The following is a 20350-nucleotide window of genomic DNA, read 5'->3' on the forward strand; positions in this document are numbered from 1 at the left end:
TTTCTTTGCTATGTGTAAGTGTGATATTTCCTGCAATGCACGGCGTGTGTGACCTGCTTACCTCAGTTTGGGATTCTGAACTTTTACTGCTTACGTGGGAATGTCTTCTGTGTTCCTCTGTATTGATATCCTGCATTCAAGATGCAGCTCGTTCATGCTCACACTATTTTCTTAGCGGTGGCGGAGTAATATCAACGAACATCCAGTACAAAATGTCAAATAAAACACGACAGAAGCAACTTTTCGCAACGAAATTTGAAATGGATTACCAGTGCACACCAGTAACCACTCCGGTGAGTTGATGATTTTGAAAACGGACGTTTATCGTGCTTTTACGGACCTTTTAGGAGATGCACCATGCTTGCCATTCTGAAGCAGGTTGAGAAGAATCAAAATTAGGCAAATACCGGAGACAGCAGTAAACATCAAAAAAGCGGTGAGGGGGGTTCTAAAACATTGCAGACGACTCAGAAATTAGGCTTAATGTTGAAAATACCGCAGTTCTCCTTTAACAGAACTGGATTGTTGGGACCCTAATCCATTTAAAAAAATACCACCTTTTTTGGAAATATATGAATCAGCCTATTATTGGAAGGCTTTGTTTGATTCTTTTATTTGCTCCATCCCTCCATCTACCTTGTTTTTCCCCATTTCTGAATTACAAACCATCTTTTCTCCTTGTCTCTTTATGTCTATGGCCTAGTTTATTTTACTCCTCATCAATCTTCCTCACTCTACTCAATCTCGGTCACATTTTGCTTATAAATCTTTTATTTAATTGAATTTCTGTGACTTTGCCACTTCATCTTTTATCCCTTTGCAACCCCCTGTCACTCTTTAAATGCCTCAGCCAATCTATCCACACACTTCCAGATGTGTGCAATTTTCAAGGGATATTCTCCTATGTATTTGGAACCTAATTAGCTTCCACACACATGTTGCTATTCTTTGACATAAAAGTCATTAAACAACATGAAATGCTATTCTAAAATACCAGTAGTGCACAAACAAAAGGCAGAAAAAGAAACAACTATAAAAGACAACCAAAAACTGTAAAATGAGAACAGAAAAATGGTCAACGATGTGTCCCAAGCAGCAACAAAACTGAATAATTAGGGTGCGCAGTGATTAGTATCTCATCATATCTGACATAGAAATATCTCATCTGCCACACATATCACATTTTTTATTGCCCTACAGAAGTAGTAGATTGCTCTTATCCGTTGCAGCTGACTGAGCGTGCCCAGAAGCTGCATTCTCACAGGTCTGACAGATGATGGACTGCAGCTCCTCTCCACAGGCTGCTAGCCAAGCGAAGTGCGTGTGTCCATGAGTATGTCTACATGCAACACTGTGCTTTAAGTGATATGGTCCGAGCTCAGGAGATTTGTGGGAATCTTATGGCACAGTCTGTTTAAACAAATTCACCAAGGTAGATGGAGGGATGGAGCAAATAAAAGAATCAAACAAAGCCTTCCAATAATAGGCTGATTCATATATTTCCAAAAAAGGTGGTATTTTTTTTTTAATGGATTAGTGTCCCAACAATCCAGTTCTGTTAAAGGAGAACTGCGGTATTTTCAACATTAAGCCTCATTTATGAATCGTCTGCAATGTTTTAGAACCCCCCTCACCGCTTTTTTGATGTTTACTGCTGTCTCCGGTATTTGCCTAATTTTGATTCTTCTCAACCTGCTTCAGAATGGCAAGCATGGTGCATGTCCTAAAAGGTCTGTAAAAGCACCATAAACGTCCGTTTTCAAAATCATCAACTCACCGGAGTGGTTACTGGTGTGCACTGGTAATCCATATCAAATTTCGTTGCGAAAAGTTGCTTCTGTCGTGTTTTATTTGACATTTTGTACTGGATGTTCGTTGATATTACTCCGCCACCGCTAAGAAAATAGTGCGAGCATGAACGAGCTGCCAAATAAAACACGACAGAAGCAACTTTTCGCAAGGAAATTTGATATGGATTACCAGTGCACACCAGTAACCACTCCGGTGAGTTGATGATTTTGAAAACGGACGTTTATGGTGCTTTTACGGACCTTTTAGGACATGCACCATGCTTGCCATTCTGAAGCAGGTTGAGATGAATCAAAATTAGGCAAATACCGGAGACAGCAGTAAACATCAAAAAAGCGGTGAGGGGGGTTCTAAAACATTGCAGACGACTCAGAAAAGAGGCTTAATGTTGAAAATACCGCAGTTCTCCTTTAACCCCAGAAAAAAAAAGCTTTCTCACTATGTTCTCTCACAGTTCTGTTTTTCATCTAAATAATGTTCATACTTTCATTTCAAAATATAACCAGCCTTCTTAGCTTTCGATAGACGCCTCACAAAAAGAGCATAGCCATGTACACACTGAGCCAGCTGTAAATAAGCTTGAGGTATCATGCATCAAGCAAATTCAACACGAACATCAAATCCTCCTTTTTAGATGTTTGTGTAGCTCTAAATGACGAAAACCCTGCGTAAAGGAGCGACTCATCTGTGCATCCTGTGTGTGCTCATGCTGGAGGAGCATTAGGCATAGCTTTTTCATAGAGTTTTAAGGTTTGAAATATGGACAGCAAACTGATTCTACACGTCAGCAAATAGTGGGCACATGGGGTCGTTAAGACAGTGAACCATTCTGTGAACCATATAGAGCCGTCTTTGGAGAGCACCTGATAATGCCGAAACATTTGTGCTTTTATTTGGACAAATTTTCAAATTTGGACTAGGACTTGTTAAGGCATGATAGCTCATAAGATGTAGTCATCTACAAGCATGCGTTTACAATGGCAGTTAACATGATCATCAACTACTCTTGTACTTTGATAAGTACACAGTAACTGGGTATTTTAGTTTATTTTACACAGCTCTAACAAGATCAATGATCCAAAATTGATTTGTCACCTCTGATGTCGTTAGCATGATTTATCAAGACATTCAGGATGCTTATATTGATTGTTCAGACTTGGTCAGCAGTTCTCTACGGCTGATTGAGGTGCTCCATTCACTTCGGCAGCTTCTGTCTTATTTAATTAGCATCTTTAATTCCAAGACACTTTTTCCAAAGTCGCAAATTAAAATTTGCAAATTACAAATTAATTTGTTTATTGCTATTTACTGCTATTGTCTTGTTCTGGGATGCAACACCCAGTACAAGGCAGAACCAGTAGCTGAACATCAAAACCTTTTAGTGAGTTGATAATAAGGGGCGTTGATTTAGCTGGCATTTAAAGCTCATGGCCTTTACAATGTATCATCCACTCTATATGCAAACTGGATCTTCATAGGGCACTGTTTGCCGAGTGTAGTGACAAATGACGCATACAGGGACAGAAAATAAAAAGAAAGAAGAAAAGAGGTGAAGGCAGTGAAAACAGGCCGCATACAAACAGAAGCAGAAAGGAAATGGGTGAGAAATGGCTCCATTCAGCCATGACAGACTATGTGGGAGGGAGGGAGATCTGCTGACAGTAAAAAGTGACAGAACTCAGGTAAAAGGACTTGTTTTATAATTCATTAAGTGTGTATGTGCCTGTTGTGAACCTTTTTATAGTGGATAAGGCTATTGCTCTCTGCTCTGACCTTCTGCTATTCATTCATAGTTGATGACTTGAAACATTTATTTTTAATTATCTTAAACCAGGTTTATGGCCCCTGTAGAAGCTCTTTGGCTCAACTTTAAATTGAGATGCATCAATGTTTGTGTTTAAAATCTTTGATCGTTTAAAATCTCATTTCACAACACACCGCCTGAGACTGACTCAGTTTGTCTATTGACTTGGATATTAAGTGATCTTGTAACTTAAATTAGAAGATTACTGCTCAAGTTTCAAGGTTTAGGACAAAGACAATATCTTTGTTTGCAAAAGCCCTGAAATATATTGAGTCATAGCAGTCATTGCTGTGAAATGGAAAACTCCAGGTTGTCTCACTATATTCTGCATTCTGGTGTGCAGTCTTCAATGAAAGGCTGTATTGTAAAGTACGGTGTACGTTCAGTTTTTCAGAGTTACTGTGTTTCTGTCTGTGTGACTATAAAGTCAGAATGCCTTCATCTGTTACTCCAACTGTTTGTGCCTGTGGATTAATCAAAAACAAACTGCTTTTTTTATTGGGCATAAACAGGAATGCTTTGCATTACTGAGTACTGGATTCAAATTTTCTCCAAAGCTCCTTGATGCTCAGCATTTACTTTGTTGTCATTATACAGAAGCATTTCTCAGCGCCCCCAACTCTGGCACACTGTGTCCCACTCAGAGGGAAATACTTCTTGTTGCACTGCATTTATCTGACACACTTAATTTTGTTAAACTTTATGACATTAAGATTTTGGAACCTAAAAAGAATAAATCAAACAGTGTATGAAATAACAGCTGAAACAGCTAGTTGATTAATCATTTATTTAATCAGTAAATTGGCAGCTGTTTTGATAATCATTCTGGGCAATCACATTTCACTATTTTCATAATTTTATTAATCATTTAATGAAAGTAGCAGGTAGATTAATCCATAATGAAAATAGTTCTGACTTGCACTTGGATTAAAAATTGATCAGAATTAGCTTCACCCTGTGCAACTACAGTAGTGAAAATCTCTATTTCCCTTCTTTCATGATGATGATCTCGAAAAAAGTGTGTAAGGATCTGCTTACTTCATCCAACTTTTGTTTAATTGTTTTTTTGTTTTTTTTTATGCATCGCCACCTTTTTTGAAAGAAAATCATGAAGTGTGTGAATGACACGGTTGAAATCAATGGGAGGCTCCTCTCTTAATGATGTTTCACTGAAGCACCAAGTAGTTCTGTTTATTCATTTATTCCAATCATTTTATAATGAAGCAGAACAACTTTGATTGTTTAATGTCATTATTTAAGCAGGAAAAGTCATTTTAATTTCGTCTATCAGCTGCTCCCTCATTTAGTCAGCATCACTTAAACAGGACCTGACACAGCAATGAGTCTGGCTATAGTTCATGTCCAGAGGCAATGATTAGTCTCTAACACTGACATCACACACACACACACACCTTTCATTTTTCACATGCAGTTGAGCAACATTTTTGTAACTAAATTCAAAGGCAATGAAAGTTTTTGGTGTTTAATGTGTTGCATGGTTACATTCAGAATCATTTATTAACGTGTCCTCTGTTTTTTAGCCGCTGTGCCAACATTCATCTGATCTGTACACACCTCAGAGGTTTTGGTGCAATCTGTTGGTTTCCTTAGCTAGGAAATTGTGTTTTGCATGAATTGGACTAATTTTTTATTTCATTAATTGAATTTCATTACAATGAATTGGACGATATCATATTGTTTTTTTTACATATAGTTTTTTCATGCATATGGCCATATCAGTACTTCACTCAAGAACTCTGCAAGTGAGAAGTTCAAGGGATCAAACCGAGTCACAGAGCTCAGCATGCCTCCTATTTAATCTCCCCTCTTTCCTCCCAGGCGAAGATGACGATGACGACGAGTGCGGGGAGGAAAAACTGCCGTCGTGTTTTGACTACGTCATGCACTTTCTCACCGTCTTCTGGAAGGTTCTGTTCGCCTTCGTCCCGCCCACTGATTACTGGAGCGGCTGGGCCTGCTTCGTTGTGTCCATCTGCATGATCGGAATGCTCACTGCAGTCATTGGTGAGCGCTTAATTTACAACCTCAATGATATACAATACAGATGAATGAAAGTAAACATGTTCCATGTTTAAGTTTTAATGATCAGATTATCTTTTAAAAATGCCTGATATTTTAAAGTTATTAAGTACTGTGATGTTTTAACATCATTACAGGGGACCTTGCCTGTCATTTTGGCTGCACAGTGGGCCTGAAAGACTCCGTCACAGCAGTTGTATTTGTTGCGTTGGGAACCTCTGTGCCAGGTGAGCATGCTTTTGATATTCATATTATGTATCTGTGCTCGAAGATTAATTCAACACCCGTGTTTTAAGTATGTTAAAGGTTTGGTAAACCATGCTTGAGAAAGACTTGTTGCATCTGAACTAGCTGCTCTGGAGTCCTGGGTTTCATGATGCAGGTCTGGACTGCAGGCAGGTCAGTCCAGCACCCAGACCCATCTACTATGACACCTTGCTGTTGTAACAGATGCAGTATGTGGTTTAGAATTATCTTGCTGAAATATGCAAGGTTTTCCCATATAAAAATGCTGGCTGTTGATCTCAAACCTGTCTATACCTTTCAGCATAGATGGTGCCAGTTGTGCAAGTTGCCAGTTCCGTAAGCACAAATGCATCGTCATACCATCAGAGAAGCACGCTTTTAAACTGAGCACAGATAACAGGCTGCATGTTCTCCCTTCTCTTTTGTCTTTTGGACGTAGTATCCACAATTTCCTAAAATAATTTCAAATATTGATTACCTGACCACAACAGTTGTCGACTTTGCTTCACTCCACCTTAAAAGAGCTTTGGCTCCGAGAAGACGGGTGCGTTTGTTGATCATGTTTCACATATGGCTTCTTCTTTGCATGGTAGAGCTTTAATCTGAATTTGTGGCTGGCACTGTGAACTGTTCACAGACAGTGGTTTCTGGAAGTGTTCCTGAGCCCATGCAGTGATTTCCATGACAAAATCATGCCTGTCTTTAATGCAGGGGCATCAAACAGGGATTTTTGGCCAAGATGCAGAGATGTCTCCAGATTCTCTGAATCTTTTGATGACTTTATGTATTATAGATAATGGAATATCCAAAGCTTCCACAGTATCAAAACATTATTCCTATACATTTTATTTAGGTTTTAAACAGTGTCCCAACTTTTTGGGGAACTGGGGTGATATTCAGTATTTCAGCCTCTGAGTTCCTCCAGTTATGTAAAAGTATTTCACCACCTGGTTGAAAGATGATGTATTAATAGGCTAATTCAACTTTGATAAAGAGGAGAACACTGAGTCAATTCATCCAAGCGTAATGATCCCATTTTCTCTGGCTATACAGATGTCACTACTCAAACATGGTCACAAACATTAAAACCTGTTGTTGATGTTAAGGATACGTTTTAATACCAATACAGTGCCAGTGTCAAGGTTTCATACATTAGGCCGGCAGTGACTTGGCAACATCCTTTTCAGTTTGCTGTTGAGCAGAATACCAAGGTGTCTGTCGCTATCCAACAGTGACACTCTTAGCTGTCTTTCTCTTTAGGTTTGTACTTGGTTCTGTACTTGTTAGTGGTTACACAAGATTACAGTCTTGCATACATAAAGCTTAAATTGGGCAGAAGCCTCCAATGGTTGATGAAAATCCCAACAATTTGTAAGCTTTGAAGGTTTGGTGCAGACAAAGAGAAACACACAAACATGAATTGAAGTGTTAGTACTCCAATGGAAAATTTGGTGATGTTAGACCACAGACTAGAAATTGCTTTGTTTTTTAGGACAAACTCCATGTCATCGATTTGTTAACCAATTTTACCACTACTTGAAAATGATAGTTGCAATTATGGTATATATTTACAATCTGCGTTTGTCTTTATTAAAGAATAGATTTTCCTGATGAAACTGAGAAACTGGTCACCATTTAATAGTGAAATATCCAAGGAAAAGCACATGATTAAAATGAATAGAAATAAGAAGGAAGACCACTTACATTTTTTTTTTTTTTTTTACATCATGTAGTATTTTCCCATCTTTACATCACTTTAAAGTTGGGTGCCTATTTAACAAGGAAGTGCAGCACGGAACATCCTCACATCTCCCTTTGCACACACAGAAACACATATGTTAGAATGATAGATATCCAAGATAAAACATATACATAAACAGCTATGCGGCAGATGGGAGGAAGATGCACATATAGCATGAGAACATGTGCATACTTTTACTGTGAGCTCCATGTGCTATTAGAATAGTTCTATTTAGATTGTCATGCACAGTTGGTCCCTTGTCCTCCTATTTGGGGTACAGAGGGATAAACATAATGCATTATATGCTATGTAACACTCACAAATACACACATGTACACAAGAAAAATGTCCACACACTTGAAGAAAAATGTATACTTGCCATGAGCTGCAATTATGGACAAATACAGCTGCTTGGGAAAAAATAATTAAAAAATAGCATTCACAAAATGTTTAGAGCTGTCGAATGGAAACAAAGTGCTTCAGCCTCTCTGAGCCTCTCAGCCTTATTAGCAAAACCTCCATGGGCTCTTACACACAAACAAACAGAAACACTCACACAAAAAAACCGAGCTCCAGTACAATGGCTATTACAGTTAATAAAAGCCATCCTGTGCTGCGGTTCCATGATGATTAACCTCGTTTATCATAGTTAGCCCAGTAAAATCCCACACAAACACACACTCACACCCTCAGTGAGAGGGAGATGTGAGGAAAGCAATGGAAGAGAAGCTGTTAAAAGAGAATTACAAACTCAAACCTAGATTTGTCGTTTTGACGATTCGGCTAAAACCTCAGTTTATGACTACACGTTGTATTTTAAGTATGCCTTTTATCATCTCGTATTCGCCCCGGGAATTTTTTTCAATACAAAAGCAGATTAATGCACATAGTCTCTTGTGGGACAAATAAAAAGTTGCTTCAGGAAGACTGTACTGAAATACTGAAATGTTTGGACAGGACAGCAAAGCATCAGCTTTACATGGCAGCTTAACAAGCTCAAAGAAAACAGTGTGAAACATCATAAGGCGATGGATACTAAACATGCCATTGATCATTGTACTATAGGGAGGGAAATGTAATTCCCCTTTTTAATTATTGAAATGAATTCATTAAGAATAATGCCAAACAATCGGGACAAATTTCATTTATCAGATTATTTCCTTTAATCTGACAAGTACAGATTAAAGGAAATAAGAAAATTAGAAACACAATTTCTTCACCAACTAGCAAAGCCACTTGAGGCCTCTAGAATACTGTTATGACTTTATTTTCAATACTGAAATACTTCAAAATCATTTTTGTAATTATTTTAGTCAACTGATTTTCACTTGCAAGTTGTCACAAACTAACACTTGATCAGAAGCTTGATGCATCAGTTTTGAATGCACAGGCTACCCCAACAGCTTTTTTTTTTTTTTTTTTTCAGACATGTAGCCTACCTTAATAAAATGGTTTGCACTTAACTTGTGCCTTTCAACCTTCAGTACATTCTGCAAAGCAGCACTTGTTTCTCATTCACCTACTCACGAAAGCACTCGTGCAGTGATTTTTTTTTTTATTATTTTTTTTTATTTTTAATTATTTTTTTTTTATTTTTTTATTTTTTTATATTTCACTCTGTATATGCAGCATTTCTCTTCTTTGTCCTTTATCGGGGCAATGTGGGGTTTCAGTGCTTTGCCCAAGAACTCTTTGGTATGAGGAGGGGTTGGGAATTCCAAATCTTGAATTTGGAAGATGAATGCTTGATCACCTCAGCTGCATCAAAATTAATTTTATTGTGCATCTTAATGCCAAACTATGATGGTTTCTTTAACTTAGAGAAGTACTTTTAATGCATAACAAAGTAGTACAGCAGTAGAGCAAAGGAAGTTCAAACACACACCAGAAATCCAAATAAAGACATAATAAAAGGAAGTGAAAAACAGAAGTCTCAGTGTTGGACTCGAATCCCATGCTTGGGGAGTTAGATGTCTTTCCCTTTTTCCGACCTCTTTACGTAATCTGTGTTACTTGTTGATAAGCGAGCACGTGTGTATTCCTGTTGCCTTTTACCATCGATACAGCTTGTGCATCATTCATATTTCAGAAAGTGATGGTAAAGGGCTCTGTCAAAAATCAGCAGCAAGCCATCTACTTTGCCTTCTCATGTCACCAGTGCCTGGGCAAACTCATACAGCCTGGGAGCTGTCGTGTATACATCATATAATAAGGGAAACCGGAAGATCTCGATTTAAAAAAAAAAATTAATTAATTAAAATAATAATTTTTTTTAAATAACGTGATTTGTGTTTTTCCGAACTGTCGTATAGATCTCGTCTCTCTTAAGTCCATATAATCAGTTGGACTAAAGTTCCATGTCTTCACATGGACACGCTGGTCTGACAGTGTTGCTTGTTTTGGAGAAATGAAGATGAAAAATGAGAGATTGTATTGGACATGTTAAGTTACTATTTACTGTATATTTTATTTATATTTTTTTATATATATATATAGATAGATAGATAGATAGATAGATAGATAGATAGATAGATAGATAGATAGATAGATAGATAGATATATATAGATATAGCGCAGAGTGGTGGAAGTCAAAATAAAGACAGAATCAAAGGTGGTGAGAAATGGTCGTCTCAATTCTCAAGGTCATGCCTGGGAGTTGGGGTGTTTATCTCTCTCTTTCGGCTTCTTTATGCAGTCAGTGTTACTTGTTGATAAGCGAGCATTATTGAATGTTTTATCGTTGCCGTTTTAATACTGTTATAGCTGGTACATCACTTACTGCCGCAAAAGCGTTCTTCTTCATGCCATCTTAACAAAAAAATTGCACATGCTGGAGAATTTACCAGATTAAGCACATTAGTAACTCCCAACATGCCCACAAATTTCAAGAGACAGTGGAGAACAGAGGAGCAGAAGAGGAGGATGAGGATTTGATAGAGAGGGAAACGGGCAATGGTTGATTGACAAAGAGGTAGAGGAAAAGGGCAGAAAGCTCTCTGGGGAGACATGCTGCCACAGAAGGAGCTGCTGAGTGGAACCCGTTTCACACAAACGGGCAGGCATCTACTGAACATACAGGCACCCACGCATTCTCCCACTCAATCAGGCTCATGGGCACTCAGAGAGCAACTGAAGCACAGACATGCACGCCTTTGCCAGCTGGTGGAGACATGGCCTCTGATTGGACCCAGGTGGCATTGTTCACAATCACACACACAGTGTACACGCGGGCACTTTGTGGAGAAACTCGCACACATGCAGCCTTAAGAGCAAACTGAATTAGAGCCAAAAGCATACACAGTTTAACACGGCATGGCGGCCTTTAGAACATTACGGTATATATGGTTTGTACTCTTTCATTGGTCCATTCTATCAACCACCCTCCCCTCGCCCTCTTTTTCCACCTTGATTTTTCTTACTGCCCTCCTTTTCAGTCATCCTTTACTGTGTCAGGTTGGCAGACACTCTTTTTTTTGTCTCCTCTCGCTGTATGTGGCACATAAAAACAAGATGACTTCACTTGCAAAGAGAGAATGGCCAGCAAATTAGCGAGAGAAGAGAGAGCTGACCATTTGGCTATTTGTTCACTGAAAGGCCTATTGTTAAGATCTGGCAGCATGTTCAATGCTTCTGTCAGTACAGTGAGGAGGAGTGTCCCGTTGGAGCCGCTGTAGTTTGGCAAGCATGAAAGCAGGGGGAAATCTTTGGGACAAAGCAGAACAATGCTGTGTCGTGGCCAGGCCGACACTCATTTGTCCCTGCATATGGAGATTCAGTCTTGGTAATTATTGATCTTGGACTATATCCTACATGCCAAGGAATGAACACTGTAGCAGGATTAAAGTGTGATTTCTAATTAATGTTCGGTCCAAATGAGTAAAAAGTGTAACTGTTCTGTTTGGATAAGTGTTGTGCATTTATCAAGTGTCTAGAAAATTACAAATTGAGGTCAAAAGTGTAACTTCAAACTCTCTGAGTCTAACTCCACCTAGCTAAACATTTTGGAGCATGCTAAAAAAAAGTTGGATATATGAGGAAGGACTTACTCACTGAAACAATTCCCAAGTGGCAGAAAGATGAGCAGTGACAAGTCACAAGACACCAATGCCATAAAGCTCTTCTGATATTGAAGACTGTGTCTGGATATTAAACTCATGTCACAATGCTCTGATCAGACAAAGATCGGTTTAAACAGGTTTTAAAACACAATTACTTTTATATTACTAAAATGACTTGTTTTATACAATGAAATAAAATGTATACATGTGTATGTATGTTGTATGTAAAACCATAGAAATATGTGCAGCTCCATTCAGATGTTAGTTTAAACTTCTCACCAGGAAATATATATCTGTAATGACAGGATCATGGGTTTGTTTACCTCCAGTAATTGCTCGATCTTAACACTTACCTTTCATCATTCATGTTTGCCATGCATTTTTTAAATGGGCCTATGTTTGATACAGAGGAAGTAACAGACTAACTGTAACATCAGGGAGAAAAAAAATAAAAATTTCTAGTGTCAGTCATGGCCAGCCGCCACCGGTGTGGGGAGTTTGATTGGAAAAAAAGGTTTTGACATTGAGTGCCGATGTGCTCTGGTGCTTTTCTTTTAGATGGTATCAGAGTGAGACAGCCCAGGACTCCACCAGAACCAAGAGTTTATTTTCTGTTATCAGCTTTTGTGAGCTCAAGCTTCATTAAAATTTGGCCCGATAATTGCAGTAGAGAGACGGTCATTTTCACACGATGCAAAATGCAATAGTTTATCCTGACGCGGTTTCTTCTGTAAAACTCAGTTTTACATCACATTTTCTAACTGGAGGGGACACACCCCCTTTTCAATCAGATTAGAGTGGTTCTGTTCAGCATCTTGAGTGCTATCTTGCAAATCAGCCAGTGATCTCACCAGTTTTGAGCAAAATCATGTAGGAATGTTTCACAAATTGTGTTTCAAATCCAACCAGCACAATATGTCATGTTCGTGCATACTGCCCCAGCACACACTTCAAAACTTAGTTTTAGCATTCCGAACTAATAAATTGATAATTAAAATCCTCTGAATAATTCAAATTTAAATGCACATAATGGAACAGAAATGGCTTACAGAGCTCATTCTCTGGCAAAGCCAATTCCTTAGTTTGCAAAATCATCTTTATTTACACCTTTCCACTTAGTTCTATTAAATTCAGCTCAATAGCTTTTGCATATACTTCCTGACTACGGAACAAATGGATGGCAATGCTCACATACAGAGCAGACTTCATCTTCTGTCTTCACACTCGTAAATGGACATTTCCACCAAATAGATGTTTTTATTTTCTAAACATGTTTGGCACATCAGCCTGTTGACATGTTGTGGCGAACATGAATAAAAACCTGACAAGTACTGTGAAGATGAAAACTGAAACTAATTAGTAGAGATGGACATGAAAATAGTCAGGCGGGCTGATGTCTTGCTCAAATCTGATTCCTCTCCCTCTTTTTATCTCCCCATCCAGATACATTTGCCAGTAAGGTGGCTGCTATCCAAGATCAGTATGCAGATGCATCCATTGGTAATGTGACGGGCTCCAATGCTGTCAATGTTTTCCTGGGCATTGGGGTGAGTCCAGCTGATTTAATTAATGTATAAATGATTGACAGTACACTTTGGTAGTTTTTGTACTAATTATCTTGTGAATGTCATTGAAGGAGTGTCGTAACTTTAATTCTGCATGAACAACTACATGATTGTTACTACTGTATGTGGCCACTGTTTTCAAAGTTATTCAGTTCTATTGTGCTGATGCTTGACAGGTGGCATGGTCCATTGCTGCCATCTATCATAACGTCAGGGGGGAGGAGTTCAGAGTGGATCCTGGCACACTGGCTTTCTCTGTCACACTCTTCACCATCTTTGCCTTTATCAGTGTCGGCACTTTGATGTACCGACGGCGGCCAGATATCGGTGGAGAGCTTGGTGGCCCCCGGACTGCGAAGGTCTTGACCACCATGCTATTCATCAGCCTGTGGCTCCTCTACATCCTTTTCTCCTCACTGGAGGCCTACTGCCACATCCAAGGCTTTTAAGATGGTGGGAGATGAAGAAAGGTGGAACAGAAGCAGGACAAGGAGAAAGAAACCAGGGGGAGATGGATGAAGGGGTGGATTTGGAAATGAAGGCTGTCCCAGTGATCTTTCACTCCCTCCCTTTTTGCAATATGTAGAGTGACAAATGAAGGGATGGATGTACAGATGAAGGACTTAAAGATGCATTAAAACAGAGAGGAAGGAGGACAGGTGCATGGAAGGACGACAATAAACATGAGAATCATAGCAGCTAGATAAATCATTTGTTGGGAAAAGGAATAAACAAAGGAATTCATTTTTTGCCTCACTCCACAAATCCAGACCTATCAAGTTGTCTTAAACCAATCTTAAATTGATAAAACAGATCCCTTAAGTTGCAAACACACACACACACAGTAATAAACACACAATGTGTTCCAGCTGGTTCAACTATACAGAAATCAAAATCAGTCTTGACATTAAGGAGAGGAAGATTAAAACAGACCATCAGAGCTCCATGCCTGGGAGTTGGCTTCAAAAACATCCCCTGAAGCCTCCTCTAGTTGGAGTTATACATCTTTGTTATGAAAAAATCAATATGTACATGCATGACCAGACAGTACTGAAAACACAATCAGAAGAAGCGGGATTCATTTCCACCGCCGTTTAATGACAACAAACTGTATGCGTGCTGGTGTGTGACGGTGTGTGTTTCTGTGCTTGTGTGTTGTGGGAAGATGGTCGAGTACTGTGAAAAAAAACAAAAAAAAAAACGCTCTCATTTTTGCTGTTGCTGCGTGAGACTAAACGCTTTCATAGTCGAGGTTCTCCTGACTCGCGCTCTCACAGCTTGTAGAAATGCTGAGTCGGACTCTTCTGTGGGAGGGCACATTCAGTGAGGCGAAAGCTTTTGAACATCGTTGAAGTCAGACATGTATATACAAAGAGCTGAACATACAATACAGCTCCACTGATTTTCTTCTGAATGTCTTGGTTTTGCCATGCGCTCCTGAACGGACCTTCGTTCTGTTGCTTTATACTGTAGATGTAAATGATTTTAAGGTCTTAATTGAATCAAGAAAGGGATAGTGTGCTTTTACCTTTAATAAGGCCATGTCTGTGAAGGCAGACTGGCCACATTACCGTTAAAAACTGTTAAAGAAACTATAGTCATGACATTAATATCAAAGTTAATCTTATGTGTGTTTGGGTTTTAACTTTGGAATCTAGTTTTCCACAAATGAAATTGCCATCAACATTTTTGAATCATACCATTGTACTACGCTATAAAAAATGTAGGCACAGCCCTCTTGTGCTACCCGATACACGTTTTGTTAATCATGTCTGCTGTTATCTCACTTTGACACAGCCCAGTTCACTCAACGGCTTCAGTCAATATCCCTGTGTGTCTTAAGCACTTCTCCCTGGCTGGTCAGTGGACCAATCAAAATCCTCAAGGGCTTTGTTACAACCACTAATCCCCAATCCTGACCCTTGATTTATAATTCTTAGCATAGATTGGTCATCAGGGAGCTATTTACCGGGGAACATATTTCTAAACCTCATCATTGTTCTTAGTTGATAGCACTTTGCGTCATTGTGGCATCAAAAGATAGACTACATAAAATAACTGCATATCCTCTAAACGTCATCAGATTAAGTTTCCAGAATTGTTTAAATATTGGTCAAATCAATTTGCTGGTCCAAAGTATAGAACCAGATGAGGCATGAGCAATTCCCAGCTTATGACCAAACTGCCTATAAATTCCATTCAGCTTTATTCCAAAATAGGACTATTAATGCCATGTTTATTCCCAGGCCGCCTCCACTCATAATAGTGTCTAAATATGCTTCTCTTCAAGCTGGACTGTGAAGGCCTTGATCCAAAGGAAACACTTAGCATCTGACTTTTTTTTTATTTAGGCTAAATGTCTGCTCTTGAATAAAGAGCCATAATGTAATCTGTGTGATTCCCTCCAACCATGACATACATGCAAAACAAGTGCCATCACTTCACAAAAGCATCCAGTGTTCAGTCTGAATATGAAAGCCATCAGATAAAGGAAAAGCTGATGCACAGTATTTGCTGCTGACGCAGATGTCAGTTTACACACAGATAGGAAAAAAAACACCATAGAACTAGGTACGTGTAATCTCAACCAGCCTCGGTCTGAAATAGAGTTTGAAGAAAATGACGTAGGATAAGGATATTAAGATTGTATTTGATCCTATTTATTACTATGTTCGTGGGATTACATCCATCCCCAGAAACCTGTGGCCCTGTGTCAAAAAGTATGTTGAGCTTCCATCGTTGTGCTCGAAATCAAGGATAACCAGGTGGCTCTGATAAGGTAGAGGTCATAGTTCAAAATAAACTAATCATAGGTGCTCAGTTTGATTTAGAGTCATTGTTTAAAAATTGGTAAATTAAAGGTCTCCTTTGGATTTATTCAGATTTACTCCCACAGTTTCAGCAAGTTGGAATAATGTTTGACCAGCCACATGGGATCAGTCACCGTGGACACCTGTCAGGATTTGAAATGCTGCAAAAATAATCAATGAAAAAAATAAAAATGCAAGGTGAGACAGGGATTCAACTGCAGTTTTATTAGACTAAAATTTTGCAGGCCCCGAAAAGAACACTAGAGATTGTGAAAACACTACATGTGCAGTTTCTGCACACTAGTTACCATGGTCTCAAGTGACAGCTGAGCCTTTTTCAATAGACACTAGAACAATAAACAATCAATGAGATGTAAAATTAACATTTTAGCTGCTAAAGCATAAACCTGACATCAACTGAAAAAGGATCCGCAAAGCATATAAATCTTCAACCCCACTTTGACTGTGAGTGAAGTGTAGACTTCAGACTGTTAAGAATTTAGATAATTAAGATAAAACTACAGAGATCTCAGTGTACACAAACTTACTACATTGACACTGAATGGCACTACTGTATGTAATTGAATTGACCAGAATTTCCCTGCTGATGTTTTTATTTACTTAATGTGTAATATAGATCATATTTTGAATTTCATCTGTGAAGTAAGTAGTCTGAACTAGATGTAATTCATTGTAAACTTAGCAGTAATCTTATCACAGACAGCTCTCAAACCCAATAAGAACAGAACTGAGCAGAGCCCTGGATTGTGAGTGTCTTGAAGATTTTTATAAAACTGATTGACCAGAAGAGTCGGATACACCAAGATGAAATTTTATTAGGTGATGCATCACAGAGGTCCCGCAGCATGGCTCACAACCCCTTATATATATATATTTGATCGCTGCATACATTTGTTGAATTACTGTAGTTGCACAATTTAGAAACAACTGAAAAAAAAAATTAAAAATTTCTGAAAGCTCTGACTGAATAATCATTTGAGATCCAAATGACAGAAAATATTAATCAGATGCTGCATTGCATTTGCCTAACTCTGCAAAATGTACGGTTCTACATTAGAGTTCTCGTACGAAGGCCTTGGAGTGGCAGTTTACCCCTGTTTTGCCAAAGGGAAATCTTTCTATTATCAACTTCATACTTGCAGTCCAAACTGTAAAGGGTTTTCTAACCAATGGCTCTTTCTTAAAACACCAAATATTATTCATGTTTCATTAACAATCTGATAAGTAACAAAAAAAAAGCCTTGAAACCATTTTAACCTGACCCGAATCTTTGTAGTTAAATTTGTATGTATTTGTCTCTTCACTGGCATGGAACTGAGGGTTTACACTGTAAAAAGTTATGCTAGCTTGTGCAAAAAAAAACAAAAAAAACCAAAACATTATGGAAGCTGTTTGCATCACTTTTTGAGTAACTTCAATAGGGTATAACTTATCATCGATGTTTCTAAATCAAGTTGGACTTACTTAAAATGTGCTTGCTACCTAAGATGTTAGAGTAAACTTTAGTGTGCAGGAATAAAATGCTTGTGGTAACGTAGTTGTTTGCATCAAATTCATTTGTTGCATCATTTTTACCTGAAGCAAACATTTTTCTTTTATGGAGAATTGGCTCTTTTGCTTCACCAGCTTTGTGCCACCTCTCTGTGTATGAACCTTTACTGAGCTAGTCTGACATGAAGCTAACGGCAGATTAACGACAGCTGTTCGGGGTTTGAATCGAGATGGGAAGCTAAACGACACAGAGCAAATTGTTAGCTGGAACCAGCATCTTCGCTTGCTTTATGTACCACTATGTAAATGCCAACCGGGCTCCTCTTGTGAAGCAAATTCTACCCCCAGCAAAAAAAGTCCCATTAATACTTTCATTTAGCTTGCTGCCTTGGCTTGGACTTCGGAGGTTTGGCGAGTCAAAGGTTAAACCAGGTCATCACTGTACATGTAAACACTAAGAGCAAGCAAGGAGCTGCAGACCGCAGTCGTTTGGGTTTCTTTTATTATTCAGAAGTGGGTTTTAAGAAGTGGGCAAAGTTTTTCATGAGGGAAAGACGTTCCACAGGTTCCTGTTGCTTATGTAAAACGGCTACAGTGTGTCATTGACTAAACTGCTTCGGTGTAAACAAATTTCTTTTTTTTTGTTGACTGATTTACACAGTAGTAACAATGTACCTGTGAAAAAATTAATTACAGTAGTGTCTAATCAGTTGTGAATCAATACCGATGTTGCTTCTAATGTAAAAGTCTGTCTTTGTTGCCTCGTTCACTCCCTAACTGACTGTCTGTTTGACAGGCTGAGGAATAAATAAATGCAACACCAGACGGTCAAATAGATGAGGGAAAGGAAGGACAAACAGCCCTGCTGGTACAAGCTAAGCGAAAATGTTTTGCTGGAGGAAAAAAAAAAAAAAAAAAAAAAAACTTACTAGAGCTATTCTCTACCCTTAAAGTAACAAGTACAATGTGAAACGATGTTGACAAAGAGAAGATGGAGGCAAAGGAATACGTGGACAATGATGAAAATAAAAAATGTTAAAAAAAATATATATATATATATATATTTAAAAAGAAAAAAAAATATGAAGTTACAGCCATACATTGATTTCTGGGTCGGAGAGATAAAATGGACTCCTCCTGCCCAGCATGTGTATTGTTATGGTGTCTTATCTGTCCCTCTGTCTCTTTTCACCCTCTTTCTCTACATTTTTTTTCTTAGTCTCTGCTGCTGCGAAAGTAACCAAAACAGGCAGTAATCTTTTTGTTCTGTATTTTCTCCCCGAAACCCCCTTTTCCCCTCCGTCTCCCTTTGCCATGTTTTCCATATTTTGGAATGTCGATGTGCTACTTGTTGACACTGTGCATGAATGATAACATGTCTGTATATAGTTATAGAGAACCGTATCCCATTCCCATGGCGTTGACAGAAAAAGTTTTGAATGTTGTACAGATTAGGGTTTTCACTTTCTTTTTTTCATTTCAGTTACGTTTTGTGTGTAGAGCTTAACAATTTAATTTAAACAAAGCTGCAAAGCCTTGTATTTTGAAGTAATTGCACATTACTGACACATTAATTGTTTAGTTTGTTTTGGTAAAAAGGCAATATCTGCTGTTATTGAATGAGACATGAGATCCTAAAGGAGTTATGTATCTTAAATAATCTATATGGGAGTTGCATGGGTTATTTGTACAAAAAAAAAGACACTGCTTGCTACTTCTAATACCGTGGCTGTATTCTCTGACAGAGGATGAGGAATACTGTATGTACATCTAAAAGTTATTTTGTCATTAAAGAAATAATATTATTGTGTATATACTGTACAGTGTTATCAGTGAGGTGGACTATATGGCCATCACGCTAACCATAGAGAATTAATGCTACATATTTATTTAAAGGAAACAACACTCATTACACTCAAAAATGACATATATTGCCTTTTTGGAGAAGTTTAAAACTTGTCTATTTCTGCCTTGCCTCTCTTCTCCTTCATTCACTTTTTTCTTCTCTGGCTGGTTGACCTTCTCTCTGTTCTATCTTTTTCCCTGTGCTCATAGTATTTCCTGGAGGGGTTGTTTTGATGAGGTTTTGTCTGTTTTCAGTTGGTTTCAGACATCGTGCTTTCCGTTTGTCTTTTTGACTGATGTATGCGTGGCTGCTTTCGCACTAACGAAACAGTATTTCCATGCCGACTTGTTGCCACCACTCTGTCTGGTGTGTCCATCTTTAGTTACGCACAATACATCTGCATGTGTTGTCATCTGTCTTACTGTCTCAAAGGATCATTTGTCTGTATTTAAGTCACCATCTGTCTGATAGTCTGTCCGTTTTCTGGGTTACTAAATCCCTCTTGTCATCTTTTTCTTAATCTCTCCTCTCCTCCAGCACATCTTTTTTTTCACTTCCCCACTTTCCCTTCATCCTCCTGTTCTGTTCCTCTTTTCTCTTTGGTTTCACGGGATGTAGTCGGGAATTTCATGTTCGTTAATGAGATGGATTGTTTTGGGTTTTTTTAAAGATGGAACAACCACATCAGTTATGTTTGTAATAATTAAGATTTCTCTTTCTTAATGCTTTGATTTTTTTTTTTCGCTTTTCCTCTGCCAGCGTGTATGTGTGTAATATTCTTTCTTTGTAGATTTTTATGTTGAACACCAACTGATAGGCAGAAAGTTGTTGTATGTGTGTCGCCACTAACTGTGACTGCTCTCCATGGTACTTCTGATAATACCAGTAAAATAAAGTTTGGGATACCCTGTTTCAGAGA

The 20350-nt window shown here is 38.4% G+C and overlaps 1 protein-coding gene across 3 annotated transcripts in view; it reads left to right on the forward strand.

The window, feature by feature from the left end:
• The window catches only part of slc8a1b (solute carrier family 8 member 1b), a 143170-nt gene extending 122820 nt beyond the window's left edge, over window positions 1-20350 (forward strand). For all 3 annotated transcript variants that reach the window (XM_075479974.1, XM_075479992.1, XM_075479983.1), the window contains exons 8-11: window positions 5453-5638; window positions 5791-5880; window positions 13142-13245; window positions 13440-20350. In XM_075479974.1, the coding sequence (XP_075336089.1) occupies window positions 5453-5638; window positions 5791-5880; window positions 13142-13245; window positions 13440-13712 (653 nt within the window). In that variant the 3' untranslated portion in view covers window positions 13713-20350. The remainder of the gene's footprint in view (window positions 1-5452; window positions 5639-5790; window positions 5881-13141; window positions 13246-13439) is intronic.

The sequence above is a fragment of the Odontesthes bonariensis genome, chromosome 2 (assembly GCF_027942865.1).
Source record: "Odontesthes bonariensis isolate fOdoBon6 chromosome 2, fOdoBon6.hap1, whole genome shotgun sequence".
Classification (NCBI taxonomy): domain Eukaryota; kingdom Metazoa; phylum Chordata; class Actinopteri; order Atheriniformes; family Atherinopsidae; genus Odontesthes; species Odontesthes bonariensis.